Source organism: Ostrinia furnacalis, unplaced genomic scaffold, assembly GCF_004193835.3.
Source record: "Ostrinia furnacalis isolate ACB-3 unplaced genomic scaffold, ASM419383v2 OfSCF0694, whole genome shotgun sequence".
Lineage (NCBI taxonomy): Eukaryota > Metazoa > Arthropoda > Insecta > Lepidoptera > Crambidae > Ostrinia > Ostrinia furnacalis.
This window is the reverse complement of record NW_021130933.1, coordinates 1,399,290-1,419,018: the sequence shown is the minus strand read 5'-3', so window position 1 is coordinate 1,419,018 and position 19,729 is coordinate 1,399,290. Positions and strand designations below refer to the sequence as shown.

Here is a 19,729-nt window from a genome sequence, read left to right as displayed (position 1 = left end):
ACTTGAACTTTGTTGACAACCTTTGGGTATTTCCAGGTTGTGGTGGAGTTACTGGTAAGGGATAAGGACGAATAATGTCGTAAACAACTTGATGCTTAACAAAACTACACTACCTACTACACCTACTGGCTGGAATTTCCAAGAAAATTAATTACGCTCTTCATTTGTTTTTTCTCCCGAAACGCACTCGAAAACCTACACACACGTTACTTTACAATGTTGCATGCATTTACGTCACCCAATATTACGAACGATCTCAGATATTTGTGACACCGACACCAATGAAACTTATCAAAGGGAAATAAGGTCGGACTTTGAACTCTATACTCACTTTTCCTTACGGGGAAAGCGAAAACACACTTCATGCCGGCCACATGTTTGGGAGGGCGCCAACATCGGGTTATTGCACGATTACACGTGGATTCGTCTTTAATATGCGCTGGTTGATACATTTTAATTTATCTTAAATGTATTAAAATTTTTAAAATAGTATCAAGATTAAATTTTCATGTTATGTCTCAACATAGTCAATGGTTTATCTGTAATTTAAAGATTAATCATGAGTTCGACGCACCAATTCGTTCAAAGTTAGACGTTGTTTGCAATATATATAATATCTTTGATACCAAATAAATATTTTTTCTTTCTTACTTTCTTTCATAAGTTTCTTCATATAATACTGATGCATTAACTCATCGTATTTTTATGAGGTTCTTCATTATGATTATGAAATGTGTATGGTTATACTAATTAATAAGTTAATTGCTAGGTACATACATGATATTTTTTTATTAGACATGTGAATATTAATATGTGAATGTGAACAAGGTTCTGTTGATTAATGTAAAAGGTAATGCAATTATCATAAGTTTTATTATACNTATAGATTATTAATAACTTAATTTGTTTTGGATTTATTAATGGTGTTTCGGGCTATCAGATCAATTTCGTTATGTGTGCATTTCATAACTTTTGAGTTAAACACATTGTGCAGCCTCGAGATTTTAGCAGATAGCGGGTTGTCGGGTTACAAAACCGGTCATACTCGATGAGAATAAACAGCAATGTTATCGTAAACTATGTCAGTGGGTATCGCCACTGCCCATTTTGCGTTTACAGCTAAAAAGTAAAAAAGTATTTATTACTAAAAGATGTCACATTGTACAAATTATTCTGGCGGTCTCTGCACTAAGCAGGAAAGCTTGTATCGCAGCGGCTTTTTCACGCCTAAAGCGTTAACTAATTTTGGTCAGCAAACATGAATAAAATGAATGAAGAAATGGTTCAAAAAGAGATTGATCTAGGTACACTAGGTACACAAGGAGGAAAGATTTGATTGTTTACTTGTAATACGCTCCGCAATGGATCGATTTGAAAAAAATTTCCTCTATTTAAATCCTACATTATTTCCGATGAATATAGGTAGTACAAACTTCGTCAGATCAGCTAGTCTTTGAATAAAAAAACAGCTTTTATCAAATTTATTAGGCATCTAATNTCCACCACAGAATGTGAACAACAAGGTTCATGTAAAAGGTAATACAATATTTGCAATTACGAGTATCAAAAGTTTTATTAACAAGTTAATTTGTTTTGGATCAAGTATAATGGTGTTTTGGGCTATCAGATCAATTTCGTTATGTGTGCATTTCATAACTTTTTGAGTTAAACACATTGTGCAGCCTCGAGATTTTAGCAGATAGCCGGTTGTCGGGTTACAAAACCGGTCATACTCGATGAGAATAAACAGCAATGTTATCGTAAACTATGCCAGTGGGTATCGCCACTGCCCATTTTTAACCGACTTCAAAAAAGGAGGAGGTTCGATGTTCGGCTGTATGTATTTTTTTTTCTATGTATGTTCACCGATTACTCCGTCAATTGTGGACCGATTTTCAAAATTATTTTTTTGTTCGATAGAGTACACTTCTGAGGTCCCATTGTCACCAAGCCAGGATCTGATGAGGGATCCTAGGGAAATCGAGGGCAAACCTCAAATTTTGTAGGCTCGTAATATAGGCGGTACGAAGTTCGCCGGGTCAGGTAGTCTTTGAATAAAATAATTTTCCCAAATGTGAATTGTCAAAAATTAATTGTATTATTTTATCGAGTGTATTAAGCAACTAACNCATCTAATTTCGAAGTAGCTCCCATGTCCTTGGCCGAAAGGACAAGGAACCTATGAAAATTAATATGTTTCATTACAAGGTATTATTATTATCATTGCCAAAATTGGTGTCGCCATTAATTCAGTTGACAATAGGCTATTATTATTTGGATTCGGATATATATCGTCGATTATGATTTTATTTTTAGACTCTACATTATAGGATCAATAGTGGTCGTGTCATGACATTTGACGTACCTACTAGACCGAACTGGATCGAGGTCAGATTAACCTTATTGTAAAAGTAGGTGAATTATACAATGATACTGGAAAATGGAAAAAATATTTTAGTTTATTTTTGAATGGTAATAATGGTTAACTTATATTTTCTACAGGTTACCTCTACTTCTCATCTCTTTTTCTCGCTGACTCTTTACAATTAAAGTTATGAAATATTAAAAATAATGTATAAAAAATATTCACACTAAGAAATCGTTAACTACTTTGAATTAAGTAATAAGTACTTAACTTCTGGTCTTCTGTTTACTTATTGTTAGAAACAACTTCAACTCCGTATCAATCGATAAAACGTATTAATTAGCATTCAAACTAAGTTATCTAATTTTCAAATTATGTAATGGTAAACATGAATCTGCCTTTGATTACATCAAACATTTATATACATCGGATGATCCACAGATTTGTCAATCTACCTTTAGATTGGAACGTGACCCGCTACGGAGATGGCCGCGTCGTCGATCCGCGACATCCGAGATGATTTATCAGTTAGATAAGAATAGAACGATAAGTCACGGTCAATGCAGTTGAATGTTATCAGATGGATAAACGTCATTAGTTGGGAAAGTTGCAGGCTTGGTAAATTAATGATACTACGTTGGTATTGTTAGTTAAAAATCAATCGATATCGGTTTTTATCACTTTGATGAAATAGATTGTCGAGATAAGTCACGGTCAATACAAGATATTAATCTTATCTAATGAAGTAAGATAATGGTCACTCTTTCCGTGGATGTCGCAAAAGGCACGGCTGTAGGGTCAGACCTCCCTAACCCGTAGGCTTAATCCTCTATTGTGTCTGGTACGTTAAGGGATCATGCTCGTGCAGTAGAGACTAGTTCTCGGCTAATAATAAGGCTCTATTATTTGTTGATATTCCAATCCAAGATAACTTTATTTATGAGTTTAATAAGATTCGATAGCAGAATCCCTTGAACTTTTAAGTATTAAATAAATATTAAATAGAATCAAGAATCTTGCAAAATCATTAGTGTTTCAATTTAAATTCAGGATTGATTATATTACACGACGCGCGAATGCAATGCTTACATTACTGAGTGTGAGAACATGTTCTCGGCGATTATTGTCTACCCACTTTTGGTTTTTGCTAATGATAATACTATAATATTTAATCTGCCAGTTTAAATATTATTGCTAACATTGCTAATAGAGATAGTCCGTGTGCCTTAGACTTAAGTAAATATTTCATCTCTGGAAATGCCATTCCTAGTTATTAAATAGAGTTTGTTTTTAAATAGTTTTACGTTTTTGCATGCGTCACTATCGATACAGGCGGGGTTATCGATTTCAATGATCGAAAACAACTTCCATTTTTACGATGTGCGAATAAAAATGTACCTACATGAAAATTGGTGGGTGCGTTTCGTAAAATTCCATGGCCGTCTCGCAAAGAAACCAGTTGTGTGTCATTGACATAATTCACATAACAGCAACTTTAAGAAACCCCTTAGTTTTGCAAAGCGAGCTAGGAAACTTTCTTATAAAGCAACAAAATTACTTTAAATGCGAAAAATATTTATAACTATCTTAGATTTAGTTTAGCCTAGATGTATATCACCCATAGTTGCATAATTATACACTTTGTCATAGTATTTGCAAAATTATACAAAAATATTTAAACTTATTTACATAGCGCAGAATTGCTTGATCTTTTTGTGTAATAATACCATGTTGGTTAAAGATCCTTGACCGATAAACTCCGTGATGTAATTAAATGATATATTGAAAGTTCCATGCTTAGCTTGCCGTAATTATTTAACCAGTTTTACTTTCATTTCGAGCTATTTATTAAATCTGAGATTTTCTAGATTTTAACTTTTATACTTAAAAACATCAATGAAATTTAAAAAATAATAATATTAATATTTCTTAATTTTTGTGCTCATGTGATACTTTTTGTCATGTGTTAATTCCCTGTTTGTATAGTTCTTTGTTATAAGCACTATTTACCCTAATAAAAGATACACGCGCGTTGAACACTAGTTACTTAGTGATAATTTGATGGTCTGACTGATATATTGATGGTCTCTAGTGTTAAGTATACGAGTAAAGTATACATATAGCCACCTACTCTATTGCAATACCTCGTACTATGTATTTTCCACCATTACAAATTGTCACTTAGAGCGAAAAGAAGATTTGAATTTGGTTTTGTGGCATTCCGCCATTCGAATCTCGCAACGATGTGTTTTGTTTTATTACAGTGGGTTGTAAATAAACTTATCAAGTTTGTAGAGACAAACTATAGGGCAATAAAAAGCAGCCTAGTGTATGTGACCTACTTTTAAGTGATAACTCGATGATCTAATTGTGTATTGGTCACCGATACGGGTGGACGTTGCACCGCGCTATCGGCAGGCCCTTTTGTTTGTCGGTTGACCTATTTCAGCAATAATATAATCATTCGTTATTGCGTAGGAGTTAAATATAGGGCATGTGTCAGATTCTGATATGCATGGACCAATAGGGAAACATTGCGGTTGCTTGTTGATAACTATTTAACTATCAACGTTTGTAATAACATATTGTCTATTTACATTTACAGAGAATTACAAGAGAAAAAAATAATAGGTAATGTTACATGTCAGGAGTTTGTGAGGATTGATGGATGGACGTTTGTGACTTCTTCGTGCAAAAACTAGTCAACAGACTTCTATGAAACTTTAAAATACTAGAGCCTATTCGAACCCTCTTAAATCGGCCTTAACAATTTTGCCTTAAATATTGTATAGTGCAAGCGCTAAGCCGTCTACATGCTGAAACTTTAGCCGTTGTGTACAGTAGGTATATTGACTTATCAGGTACCTATTTATTAGTTCGGTGAAAGGCTCTAACTTTGTTTTCAGTTAGGTAGGTAATAAACTAGGTTTCAGGCGGGTAGCCTAACATTTTCGCATATAAATGCTTATTATATAGGTACTATAACTTTTCCACTTACCGTAAAATTTGTGTTCGTAACAGTAGTGATACTCATGGTAATAAATCAATCAGAATGGACAATCGTATCTGAATAAATACCTAGAGACTTTATTCGAACCCTTGTCGTTAGCCAAATAAGGTAGAAGCTTCCATTGTTTTCTAGCTTAACACGGTATTAAAAGTTAAGTCATGCACACTTCAATATACACGCGGGGCTTACAACGCCATTGCATTAAGCTTCATGCATCATGCATGATGCAACAGTCACATGGCGGGCCCGCGAACTTGGCGGTCATGGAAATTAAATTGATCACTCATTTCCGACTCGATACTAAGTAAGACATAATCAACACCAATTCTCAGTCAATTTTAATTAATGGCATGTTCAATGCTAAACTATGCGAGTGAGTGTGACTTATCAAACCTCGGTTATTATTTTAGACTCGCTTTAATTGAATGCAACTTTATTTTACGAGGTTCCTTATACATCAACCGTGACAATATCTACTCATAATAAAATCTCTCTTATTAGGTATATACTCGTACTAATTATATTAAATATACTTAATATTATAAAGCTAACGAGTTTGTTTGTTTCATTGAACGTGCCAATCTCATGAACTACTGGTTTTTATTTGAAAAAATATTTTGTCTTGGATGTACCTAGTTATTTATAATCTTCCTCTATAAATGCTACGCTACGCTACGACCAATAAAAGCAGAGCATCAAGTAATTTTCCGAATATGGGAAAAGGAAAATTCAAACTATTTTCACGCGTACGAAATCGCGGGCATCGCTCGTCTAGAAATATAAAACGGGAAACATAAATAGGCACCGCCACGCGACAGTCATTGTTCAATCGTAATTAAAAGTTACGCATCCATCGATTTATCTGCCGGTGATTAATCGATTGCTTTGTTTATAGGAGTCACATTGTTGGCTATTGTGTTTGTTAATTATCTATTACTACGAGCTATAATGAAATCGGGAAGATGAAAATTAACGAGCGGTATATTTTACTTCCTACTCATCCGTTGTAGGATATTGACATATCTACAATCTACACTGACGAGTATTAAACTATTATGTACCTAAGTATACGTCATATTAGGAAAAGTTAACAGTTCTAAGTGATATTAAAGCTTGCTTTATAGCCGGAAAAGTGGAAACTGCAAGGTCGAGTTACTCCTAAGCCCTTTATGGATTTGCATATTTTATTAAGATTTGTGCCTTTATTCTTTAATGCGAAACATGCTGAAAACCAGCCATTGTTATTTTTGTACACATTTAAATTAGGGTTAGGATGAGCATATATTTTTCTGTTATAAAATGCTACAATCCACCAAATGTTAGTTTTGATTGACTTGTTTGTTGGTACTAGTACTCACTATAATTTATTAAACAAGTACCTAAAGAGAAGCATTAGTTACGATCGCGTAGACATTTGCGTGCAGTAAGTATTACTAGTCTTACAGCATTACTTAATAATTACTAAGACCTAAATCTTTGCATTCTCAGAAATTGTAGTAGGCTTATACCTAGTATGTAGTAATACAACTTAAAATTACTGAATCACCTTTATTATAATCATTATACAAGGGCCGAATCACTATACTAAACTCTTGTCACAAGTAAGTTACAGTTACTGAAAATGTGACAGATTCTTACGTACTATGCTAAATATTGTCAAAGTATCTTTATCCCACCCATGTCATTAACTATCAGACCAGTCGCTTTTACTTACAAGATTAAAAGGCTGAGTTGCATCACGTAACTTTGACAGTAACTATAACGATAACCGGTGCGTTTAGTATGGAGTTTGACAGATTTTTGATGTTTGTCAAAGTTAAAGTAAGATGGAGCAACCCAACCTAAGATTAGTATTTTCGGCGTAAGAAATTCAAAACACGCCGAAATGCGTGGAAACCTTGCGTGTGTGAATTGGAATTACATATTATTTTGGAATCAGTTATAATTAATTACAAATAAACTTCATTATACGTATTTACTTATTTATTTGACATTTGAATTAATGAGTAGAGTTTTTTGCTAATATAAAACAACTGCAAAACAAAGCAACGCATCTCAGTTCACGTTCCAATTTATCCGCTCGCATTCTTATGGGGGTCCTATTCCGCAAGTATTTGTCGTTCAGGGATTATCGTTCTAATAGAGACTAATAAATAAGAAAGGTCAATGGGTTATGCAGATGGGCGGTGGAGCGTGCTTAGAGTATTTACGTGATCGAATTAGAAATGAGAAGATCTGTGTGAGAACCAAAATAACTGATAGACATAGAGACATAATTAATTCCAGAACTTAAGCTAGGTAGGTACTAAGTTAATGCCCCAGCTCAGAACTCATGGCCGTTTATTTATTTATTTATTTGTAATAGGTTGTAGCGGAATAGTTCAAAATGGACTGGAAGACGTAGTAGTAGGCAGGCCGAGGCTAAGATTGCGAGACTTGGTGGAAACGATCGACGATCTGGTGAATGTCGTGGAAAGCTCCGGGCAGTGCAGAACCAGAACCGATCGTTTTAGAAATCCTTGAGGAAGGATTTTTTCAAAAANTTCGACCATAAACGTCTTTCGAAACGTACGAATAGAGACGAACTATGGAGTTGATATCGAAATCTATATGCAGGGTAGACCCGCTGATTCACCACCGCATCGCTCGAACGAGCCGACATTGGCCTTTGGAATTAAATTCGCGTGTTGATTAAAGACCTGTAGTTAAAATAATATACGCGGTTTCAATTGAACTGTATCGATTAAGATTTAATTATAACAGATTGTAATTATTTTTTTATTAAATATATTAGACTTAAATGGCAGAGATTAAAATAAAACCCTAGGTACTATTTATTGATAAGGTTGATAATGTACTTGGTTATTAATGTTTGCTTTTAGTTCTTGCTCACTTTCGTAAATTAGGTAGGTTAGTTGTTAATATAATCGTCCAAGTGTATGTTACATATTTTTAAAATTGGTTTGTTTGTTTTTTTAAATAAAATTTTATTTGTAAAAACGCGTAATTCCGCGACCGATCACTATTTTGGGGACAACCTATGGAATGTATATTGACAATACTTGTTTAAATTTGACTTGAACGACTTGTAAGTAGGCTCTAAAATAAATATGTACCCGGTAAACTAAAAACTACGAGCCTTCCCTTAACCTTCACAGCGTCGAGGAAAAATGATAGCTCCCAAGTGAAAATATTTCGGCATTGTGTACCTTAATAACATTCTTGGTAACTAACGTAACCGTCTCGATTTTATCGTATGGAAAATCCTCGGAAAATATTCCGATTCCTAAGAAGTATAAAATTTCCTTCCTTTCAATTATTTGTTTCAATTAGTTGAGATTTTGCATTTTTTAAGTCTCAGTCTTAAGATTTTGATTTAAGTATCGATCAATTCCAGATCTTGATTTAAATGTAATAAAGTAGGATGTCTAATGGCAAGTTCTTTAAAATAAAAAATTACTAAAAAAATACATGCCGGAATACAGAACCCCTAGAATATACAATATTATTCAAAACTTACTCTCCGGTGTGACCTCCCGGGGGACTATTCTGGTTTCCATCTGGGCCGGCATGTTGACTGTTTACTAGCACTCGTAAAATCTTACACAGTCAGTCACCGGGCACTGATTGAGAAGCTTTTGTTGTTCAAGAATGTTTGTTTTCGTGTAACAAATCGTGAGTGAGATCAGCTGATGCGCGGCCGCGAGGGGGCGTGCGGATCGCGGCGCAACTGTTCTGAGACTGTGGTGGACTAGTTGTATGTAACGGTGAATGGACACTACATTGATGTTGGATTGCGTTGTTCGGAATGAATACAATCGTCGGTCGCGCTGTGCTGGGATGTTCAGACTTGTTGCGTTTTGAGAAGCATTGCGTGTGATATCTTGTTGATTCATTTTAGGAATAACATCGATGAAAAGCGATGGTTATTACTCATGAAACTGAAAATCTCCAGATAATAGATAGTATGTAGGTATTCTGGTGGTGTAGGTGTCCCGAAAGTTTTTAGGGAAATTATTCAGTTTCATGATTTCCCCTTTCAACTTTAGGGGTTTAACAAACTAGCTTCAGCTCGCAGCTTCGTCCGCATTGATTTCAGTCTGTCACGAAATGTCTTTTTTATACGAACGTCCCCCAAAAACACAATAAACATAGGTAATAATCATAATAATCATAATCATTTATTTGCAATTAAACATGGTATTTCCAAAAGCACTAAATTGCCCTATACTTACTGACTTTGTGTTTTCTTTCTACAGATGGGAATTGTCTCTACGAAAAATCACTACAATTGGTTTAGTGGCCTAGTTGCCAAAATGTAAGAAAAAATAAGTAGGTAACTGGTAGTAGGTATATTTAATATTATTATTTCTTCAATAGACGATGTGACGAAATCATAGGTTTTCTGGCATTTCATAATTTACAAACAATAGAATTTCATCACCTGCTCGTTTCGTAGGTAATATAATTTTAAAATGTACAAGACATTTTACAATTATGTAAATTAATATTTATCTACATACTTAATGTTGTGATGATTCAGAATTGAAACTTACTGACTCTTAGTCAGGATTTTGCGTCGAATATAATGTACTCTATGTCCTATTTTTACCACCGTAGATATTAAAAAATATGAATCATGATATCCCCAACACTATCCTTGAAATTGGCTCTTCCACGGCTTTCTAGCTATTCTGCAACAAGTTTTAATATGTCGATAAAAATTATATGTTTTTGGCTCTACCATTTGTAAAAAGCGCCATCTCTTCACATGCACTGTGTTTTTCTTCACTAACACGTATCGGAACAAGGCGCCCTCTTGCGGTGTCCGAGAGAACTACTCAACTTTCTTTCAAGACTACAAAGGCCATCTTCTAGATTGACTATTTACTGTTTGAAGCTGCACATAGAGTGCTCTGTGTGCACAATTTTTTCTTTAAAGGTGATCCAGGTTCCATTTCAACAACGAAGGTAAAAATCATGAAAATCTGCATGACTGTCGTAATTACATTCACTTACCTAAGGGTTACTATAACAAAAGAGGCATGAATAAATGGATGTTGCATGAACAAGTATGTCAACGTTTTCAACGAGGAAAGAAAGAAAGAAAAGCATTTATTTTATTTAAAAAATATATTGTTTGTTTGTTTAAATTGAACAGGCTCCGAAGCTACTGGATCTGGTAAACACAGACTATAGAATAATTTCAAAAGCACTAAAATTAATACAATTTTATTAGGTCCCAAGTCTTTTGTGAAGGTTCCGTCTTTTGTTTAATTAATGTACCTAGAGTTACTTTTTTTTCGTCAGGAAATGCATGAAATTGCATACCCACTGCCAGATGGGCAGGGCCTACTGACTAAAACCTGACGGTGTCCTCCCAAAGTCTTTGGGACAGAACTGCGAGTTATTGTTCGAGCTAGAGGGCCTAGACATTCTTCTGCGGTTCCGCTCCAGACTGTGGCATGTAGAGCTACTTCTGCGACCAGCCATAAGTTGTTTTTTTTTCTCCCTATTGGAGAAAGATACGTCTGTCTATTCTGTATTGGAATCACGAGCTACTTCTGCCGTCAGTAAGTTGAATTTTTCTCTGATAAGCCATAGGAGAAAAACTACTTGATAATCAAGCGTGCATATTTAATTTTAGAGACGTTGTATTATTTGTAGCGGAGCGCAGGCTTAATTCAATTTTCATCTATACTGATATTATAAAGAGATAAAGTTAGTGTGTTTGAATATTTGTTAAATTGTAAGGGGTAATCTCGGGATCTACTGAACTGATTTTAAAAATTATTTCACCAATAGAAAGCCACATTATTGCTGAGTGTCATTGGTTATATAAAAAACCGAAAAATTCCACACGAGCGAAGCCGCGGGTGGAAAGCGTTTTTTCCTAGCTGAGTTAAATACCCGACTTTATCCTGATGTATATAAAAAGTACTATAAGTAAACTTTTCTGTTTATCATAATTCCCATCTGCCATTTGATGAACATGTTTTTCTTAAGTAAATAATGACTTAATCAGAAGCCTGACAAATGAGCTCGGTTCACAGCCTCGGCAGAGGGCTCACATGTATGAACCATCTTCTTTCCACTAATTAACCCTTAATTCAGTTGCTCCCTGCCAATTTTAATTAAAGGTGATAATTACTTGGAGTTAAGCTATTTGATTGGCTAATTAGCGCTTATAAAGCGTGAAAGCTTCTGATTAAAATGTTGTTTGGATGTACATTATTATTCTGTCGTAATTAATAATTAGTGTTAACATTAATCCGCTTCTTAATTGTTACCTCGGAAATTACTTTAAGGCAAAACAATGCTTTCGTTGTAAATGCACTTAAAATTTGCAAAACAAATTAAACTGAAATAGCAGTAAGCACCTGCTCGTATTCTCGGGAAACCGATCAATTAAAAATACCTAAAATGTAAGATAATGGGCATTAGTCATCTATCTATACTAATACCATAAAGCTGAAGATTTTGTTTGCTTGAACGCGCTAATCTCAAAAACTAAGACCGGCCCGATTAGAAAAATGTAATTTGTGTGGGATAGCCCATTTATCGAGGAAGGTTTAAGGCCACACATAATAAAACATCATCCTACAGGCAATTGAGGCAGAGAAGTAGTGAAAAATGTTGCAAAAAGGGAAATAGGTATTATTCAAACTATTTTCACGCGTATGAAGTCGTGGGCACAGCTAGCTAATCATAATAATATTTACATAATTATGTGAAGATGAATCACAATTATCCACAAGAACAAAGTAAACGATTTGCCTACCTACGAGTAAGTGTATGTGCGTTAAATTTTTTCCTGCATCATAATTATTTTAACATACAATACAATGTATTTACATGTAATACAATACAATACAATGGCTTAATTTTTTAATTGTGTTTAATACTGTATCTCATGTTGATAGCCCAATAAAATAAATAAATAAATAAATAAATGTGCGTAGATAATTTTATACTTGCATTATTTAACGGAATTTTCAAGTGCATTTTTATGTTTTATGACTTTTGTGATTTGCGTATATTAAGCATAGTTCATTGAACTTGAAATTCTTTAAAATATAGAGCAATAAATATTGATAAATATTATCAAATTATTAGTTTAGGTACTAGAAATCAAAGCCGATAATTTTGAAAAAATAACATTCAAATTAGTTCATTTTTTTCCCGACTGCGTCAGAAGGAGGGTTATGTTTATACTTTACTACCTTACTTTACTACCTATCTACTTAAAAGTCGATGATTTGAAAAAATATCATTTTATTTACTCACTTATTTAAAAATTACTTGAGGCTGAAAAAAACTTGTATTTTTCTTCGTGTGATACCTTGTTGATTCATTTTAGGAATAACATCGATGAAAAGCGATGGTTATACTCATGAAACTGAAAATCTCCAGATAATAGGTAGTAGGTATGTGGTAGGTAGATACTGTGGTGGTGTAGGTGTTCCGAAAGTTTTAGGGAAATTAATCAGTTTCATGATTTCCCCTTTCTGCTTTACGGGTACTTTTTAACAACTTCAGCCCGCAGCTTCATCCGCATTGATTTCTGTCACGAAATGACTTTTTTATATGAATGTCCCCCAAAATCACAATATAGGTATTTCTAAAAGCACTAAATTTCCCTATACTTACTGACTTTGTGTTTTATTTCTACAGATGGGAATTGTCTCTACAAAAACTCACCATAATTGGTTTAGCCTTTGACCTAATTGCCAAAATGTAAGAAAAAATAGTAGTAGTTTTTTTTTTTTTTTTTTTAACTGGTATTTTGCTACCAGAATCATTTTTTTTTTAATTGGATGTTGTTATTATTAGGTTACTTTTATTAAGTTTTGAGAGAGTAGGATAGTTTCTCGCAATTTTCTACGAGCAAACTGAAAAAGACATTGATGCGAGACAATATTTACAAATGATGATGATGGTTATATTTGCAAATGATGATGATGGTTATATTTACATAAGATCTTTTTTTTTTTAATTATTATATTTTTTTTTTAATATATATATATATATTTATTTTTTTAATTTTTTTTTTGTTATTATAATTAATTTTTTTATTTATTTTTTAATATTTTTAATATATTTTTTTTAATTTTTTTTTATTTATGAATTTTTATGACTATGTATCATTATATTCCTTAAGGGTATTTACAATATATTTACAGAATTCCGCGAAAGACTTAATTGCTATTTCACTATTTGTTAGTGCTGGTATGTCGAATGGAGACACGTCTAAGTGATGACATAGGGCTACATGTGTCTCCCTTTGTCGGGCATATCTCGGACAAACTTTGAGAAGGTGGTCAATATCCTGGTAGGTACATAATATTATTATTTTTCCAATAGGCGATGAGACGAAATCATAGTTTTTTTTGCATTTCGGTCCATTTAATATTATTATTTTTCTAATAGGCGATGTGACGAAATCATAGGTATTCTGGCATTTCATAATTTACAAACAATAGGATTTCATCACCTAACTACTTGTTTCGTAAGATAATTTAAGTAAATTATTTTAAAATGTACAAGACATTTACAATTATGTAAATTAATATTAACAGTACCTACATACTCAGTGTTCTGATGATTCAGAATTGAAACTTACTGACTCTTAGTCAGGATTTTGCGTCGAATATAATGTAGGTACTCTATGTCCTATTTTTACCACCGTAGATAGATATAAAATATGAATCATGATATCCCCAACACTATCCTTGAAATTGGCTCTTCCATGGCTTCCTGCTATTCTGCAACAGGTATTAATATGTCGATAAAAATTATACGTTGTTTGGCTCTACCATTTGTAAAAAGCGCCATCTCTTCACATGCACTGTGTTTTTCTTCACTAACACGTATCGGAACAAGGCGCCCTCTTGCGGTGTACAAGAGAACTACTCAACTGTCTTTCGAGACTACAAAGGATCTTCTTCTAGATTGACTATTTACTGTTTGAAGCTGCACATAGAGTGCTCTGTGTGCACAATTTTTACTTTAAAGGTGATCCAGGTTCAATTTCAACAACGAATGTAATAATCATTAAAATCTGCATGACTGTCGTAAAAAATGCCTAATTCATTACTCTCACTTACTTAAGGGGTGACTATGACAAAAGAGGCATGAATAAATGGATGTTGCATGAACAAGTATGTCAACGTTTTCAACGAGGAAAGAAAGAAAGAAAAGCATTTATTTTATTTAAAAAATATATTGTTTGTTTGTTTAAATTGAACAGGCTCCGAAGCTACTGGACCTGGTAAACATAGACTATAGAATTATTTCAAAAGCACTAAAATTAATACAATTTTATTAGGTCCCGAGTCTTTAGCGAAGGTTCCGTCGTGTTTTTTCATTAATGTAGAGCTTCTTTTTTTTTCGTCAGGAAATGCATGAAATTGCATACCCACTGGCCCGGGGGAACCAGTCGGTTATGTGAGGCTCTCCCTGCCAGATGGGCAGGGCCTACTCACTAAAACCTGACGGTGTCCTCCCAAAGTCTTTGGGACAGAACTGCGAGTTATTGTTCGAGCTAGAGGGCCTAGACATTCTTCTGCGGTTCCGCTCCAGACTGTGGCATGTAGAGCTACTTCTGCGACCAGTCATAAGTTGTTTTTTTTCTCCCTATTAGAGAAAGAGACGTCTGTCTATTCTGTATTGGAATCACGAGCTACTTCTGCCGTCAGTAAGTTGATTTTTTCTCTGATAAGCCATAGGAGAAAAACTACTTGATAATCAAGCGTGCACATTTAATTTTAGAGACGTTGTATTATTTGTAGCGGAGGCTTAATTCAATTTGCATCTATACTGATATTATAAAGAGGTAAAGTTTGTGAGTTTGTATATTTGTTAAATTGTAAGGGGTAATATCGGGATCTACATACTGAACCGATTTTAAAAATTCTTTCACCAATAGAAAGCCACATTATTGCTGAGTGTCATAGGTTATATAAAAAACCAAAAAATTCCACGCGAGCGAAGCCGCGGGCGGAAAGCGTTTTTTCCTAGCTGAGTTAAATACCCGACTTTATCCTGATGTATATGTTACGGTCAAAGTGATAAATGTGAAAATTATGAATAATCGCCGGTTATTATGAATAATCACCGCATGATTTGGTAAATGTGATTAATATGAGGTCATTTATGTGTGTACAAAACTAAATAGGCGGCTTAGGGGTGGCCCAAGGGCCACCCCCGCCGCACCTTAACCTATTTTTCACTTTAAATCAAAACATTATGTTATAGGCATCATGGAAAAGTAATATTATGCAAGAAACATTCCAAACTCATTATGCCAAATTATATTAATAACTATATGATATCTAAACGTTCAAAAGTTTGGCTGTACACGAGCACGTACAAAAGATGTTGTTCTCTTTTATGAAATTTGTTGGTACTAAGGTTGAATTACTAAATAATCACTGTTAAATGTGATTAATTTATCACTTTTACCGCGACTGTCGGTAATTATTCATAATAACCGGTTATTATTAATAATTTTCAATTTATCACATTAACCGTAACATATATAAAAAAAAGTAATATAAGTAGACTTTTCTGTTTATCGTAATTCCCATCTGCAATGGGATGAAGATGTTTTTCTTGAGTAAATAATGACTTAATCAGAAGCCTGACAAATGAGCTCGGTTCACAGCCTCGGCAGAGAGCTCATATGTATGAACCATCTTCTTTCCACTAATTAAACCTTAATTCAGCTGTTCCCTGCCAATTTTAATTAAAGGTGATAATTACTTGGAGTTAAGCTATTTGATTGGCTAATTAGCGCTTATAAAGCGTGAAAGCTTCTGATTAAATTGTTGTTTGGATGTAATTATTATTCTGTCGTAATTAATAATTAGTGTTAAAATTAATCCGCTTCTTAATTGTTACCTCGGAAATTACTTTAAGGCAAAACAATGCTTTCGTTGTAAATGCACTTAAAATTTGCAAAACAAATTAAACTGAAATAGCAGTAGGTAGGTAAGTACCTACTCGTATTCTCGGGAAACCGATCAATTAAAAATACCTAAAATGTAAGATAATGGGCATTAGTCATCTATCTATACTAATACCATAAAGCTGAAGATTTTGTTTGCTTGAACGCGCTAATCTCAAAAACTAAGACCGGCCCGATTAGAAAAAATAATTTGTGTTGGATAGCCCATTTATCGAGGAAGGTTTAAGGCTACACATAATAATTATAACATCATCCTACAGGCAATTGAGGCGGATCAGTAAAGAAAAATGTTGCAAAAAGGGAAATATTATTCAAACTAGTATTTTCACGCGTACGAAGTCGCGGGCACAGCTAGCAAATCATATTTACATAATCATGTGAAGATGAATCACAATTATCCACAAGAACAAAGTAAACGATTTGCCTGCCTACGAGTATGTGCGGATAATTTTTTCCTGCATCATTTAACATACAATGCAATGTGCGTAGATAATTTTATACTTGCATTATTTAACGGAATTTTCAAGTGCATTTTTATGTTTTATGACTTTTGTGATTTGCGTGTATTAAGCATAGTTCATTGAACTTGAAATACTTTAAAATATAGAGCAATAAATGTTGATAAATATTATCAAATTATTAGTTTACTAGAATAGAAACCAAAGCCGATAATTTAGAAAAAATAACATTCAAATTAGTTAAATTTTTTTCCCGACTGCGTCAGAAGGAGGGTTATGTTTATACTTTACTACCTACCTACTTAAAAGTCGATGATTTGAAAAAATACCATTTTATTTACTCACTTATTTAAAAATTACTTTAGAGGCTGAAAAAAACTTGTATTTTTCTTCCCCAATACGACTAATTAAAACAAAATAACTGAACCATATCTGCATGATCTCATCCCATGAATTTTACGTGAAGATGTGTTTACACGTTAACCATCTCATTACTCAAGCTTCTGCATTCGTATTTTCTTATTTGTTCACCGAACACCGAATCCGAGACAATCGCAGCCAGTAAATAAAGTTAAGCCTTTAATCTTTAGTGCCAAACGTTTCCAGTACATTTTGAACTTTCTGCATCTGAAATAGAGTTCACAATGTATGATTTTTCCAGTTGTTTAAAATGTGATGGTACACCGATTTTCACTATAAGAAACGCAATTGAAAGTAATTCAGTTGTAATCTGATAAGGTCATCGAGGTCGCTAACACCTCAGGAAGGCTCAATAAGGCACGCAGCATACAAACATTGCTATTGCTTGCTATGTTCTTGTCATGTCTTTAATACTGTTATTAATTTCTGAGCACAAGCTTAACTTGAAAAGTAAAGTGATAGAATTAGTTACGTGAGTAAGATGAAAAATCGTCTCTAGAGTCAAATATTACTTATTGAATTACCTAATGCACTATCACAAATAAGAGAGCAACTTTCTTTACTTATTTATTAAAGGAACAGCAATATTGAAATGGCTCAAAGAATAATACGCACATTAGTAAATCGTCGATATGGAAAATATTAAGTGAATATACCTGCTTCTATTTAAATAAAAGTGGTATTGGTAATAGATACGAGTACATAGGAAAAATTATCCGCTGGAAGTAAATTTCTCTGCCTCTCGCTCCAAGAAGAGTCGATTACCAGTACATAATGCAACATTGTAGTCAAAAGTCCCCTCATTGTCCTTTACAAAAGACGCTGCCAATTGCAGTTTATAACCCATGGTACATAGCACATAGAAGACCGACACAGTGGCTGCAATCACGCGATCAATCCTTGCCTTTTATCCAATCGGTCTCATCCTTTAAATTGGATGCTGTGTATTGCACTTTAGAACGACGCAATAGCTACAATACGGAGAGTATACTTGTTGACCAGTTTATGAAATAGAGATACTGGAATTGACGTCTTTAAATAATTGTCTTAGAACTAACGTGTTATAGGCATTTTTAAGCGTACGTGTCGGTAATCAATTGGTTAATTTATGGTGTATTATTGTGTACTTATACCATAAATAGTCCTACACTACTCGTAAACAGTACCTCTAGTAGGAAAAACTTTCGAGTTCGTTTCGTTGCGTATTCAAAGTGTCATCGAAAAATTTTGTATGAAAAATTAAACAGCGCCCCCTATATTATAGCCGCCCTAGGGGGCGCTGTTTAATTTTTCATACAAAATTTTTCGATGACACTTTGAATACGCAACGAAACGAACTCGAAAGTTTTTCCTACTAGAGGTACTGATGAGATTATGGTGAATCGTTGGCTATTTTGCTTTTACTCTAGGATTATAAGTATAGTACATGTGCCTTTGTGTGTGTACTTTATTTATCAAACTAGCGGCCGCCCGCGACTTCGTACGCGTGGATCCCGTTTTACCCCCTTCATCTATCTTACGCGGTTTAGATTTTTTCATACAATTTCTTTTCCCGCTAACTCCCGTTTCCGTAGAAATTTTGCAATGTACTATTGTAACTAAGCTTTACGTTTACTAAGGTACCTACATGCCAAATTTCAAGCGTCTAACTTAAGCGGATTAGATTTTTCATACAAAAGGATTTTCCCGCTAATTCCCGTTCCCGTGGGAATTCCTAAGTATACTATAACCTGCCCAGGAGTATGAAGAATAATTGTACCAAGTTTCGTTAAAATCCGTCGAGTAGTTTTTATTTCTATAAGGAACATACAGACAGACAGACAGGCAGACAAAAATTTTACTGATTGCATTTTTGGCATCAGTATCGATCACTAATCACCCCCTGATAGTTATTTTGAAAATATATTTCATGTACAGAATTGACCTCTCTACAGATTTATTATAAGTATAGATAGATAGACCATAACAATATAACAAAATTCACGGTAAATTCTCCAACCGAAGCCTTTACCGTGTGTAGCCGCCATAAAGGATCAACTCAATGGTCGACGTGCTAATTTACCTGTGTCACGGAAAACTGCATAATGCCATTTACGTAAACAAGATCGTTCCATTAACTTAAAGGACGATTGAGATTCGATTTAAAATTATTACAACTGGACATCTGGGATATAAATTGACTTTCTTTCTGAAAGAAAATTCCCGACATTTACGTTTAATGCGTAAGATAATATTTTATGTAGGTACGACGCGTGCATTACCTATGTAACAGGTGACAATTTGTCAGTTTGTAATATTCCATATCATTGTCATATTAATATTCGTGTCTTTAGTAAACAGCGATCGATTGTCGAGGGTTAATTAATTTTGACATGACATGCATGTTGACTTCACAACGGTTGTTTGTCATTTGTTAATTTTTGATTTTCGTTTCATATGACAAATATATTCATTAGTTTTTCCCTTACTTTTTCTTGATTCTCCTTTTTACCTAAGTACGAGTAACT

The 19,729-nt window shown here is 34.0% G+C and overlaps 1 protein-coding gene across 1 annotated transcript in view; it reads right to left on the bottom strand.

Annotated features, from left to right (window-relative positions):
- LOC114366804 (alpha-tocopherol transfer protein-like) overlaps positions 1-9,128 on the bottom strand; it is a 30,226-nt gene extending 21,098 nt beyond the window's left edge. The window contains exon 1 of the mRNA XM_028323791.1: positions 8,896-9,128. Coding sequence (XP_028179592.1) covers positions 8,896-8,947 — 52 coding nt within the window. The 5' untranslated portion in view covers positions 8,948-9,128. The remainder of the gene's footprint in view (positions 1-8,895) is intronic.
- Positions 9,129-19,729: the final 10,601 nt, after the last annotated feature.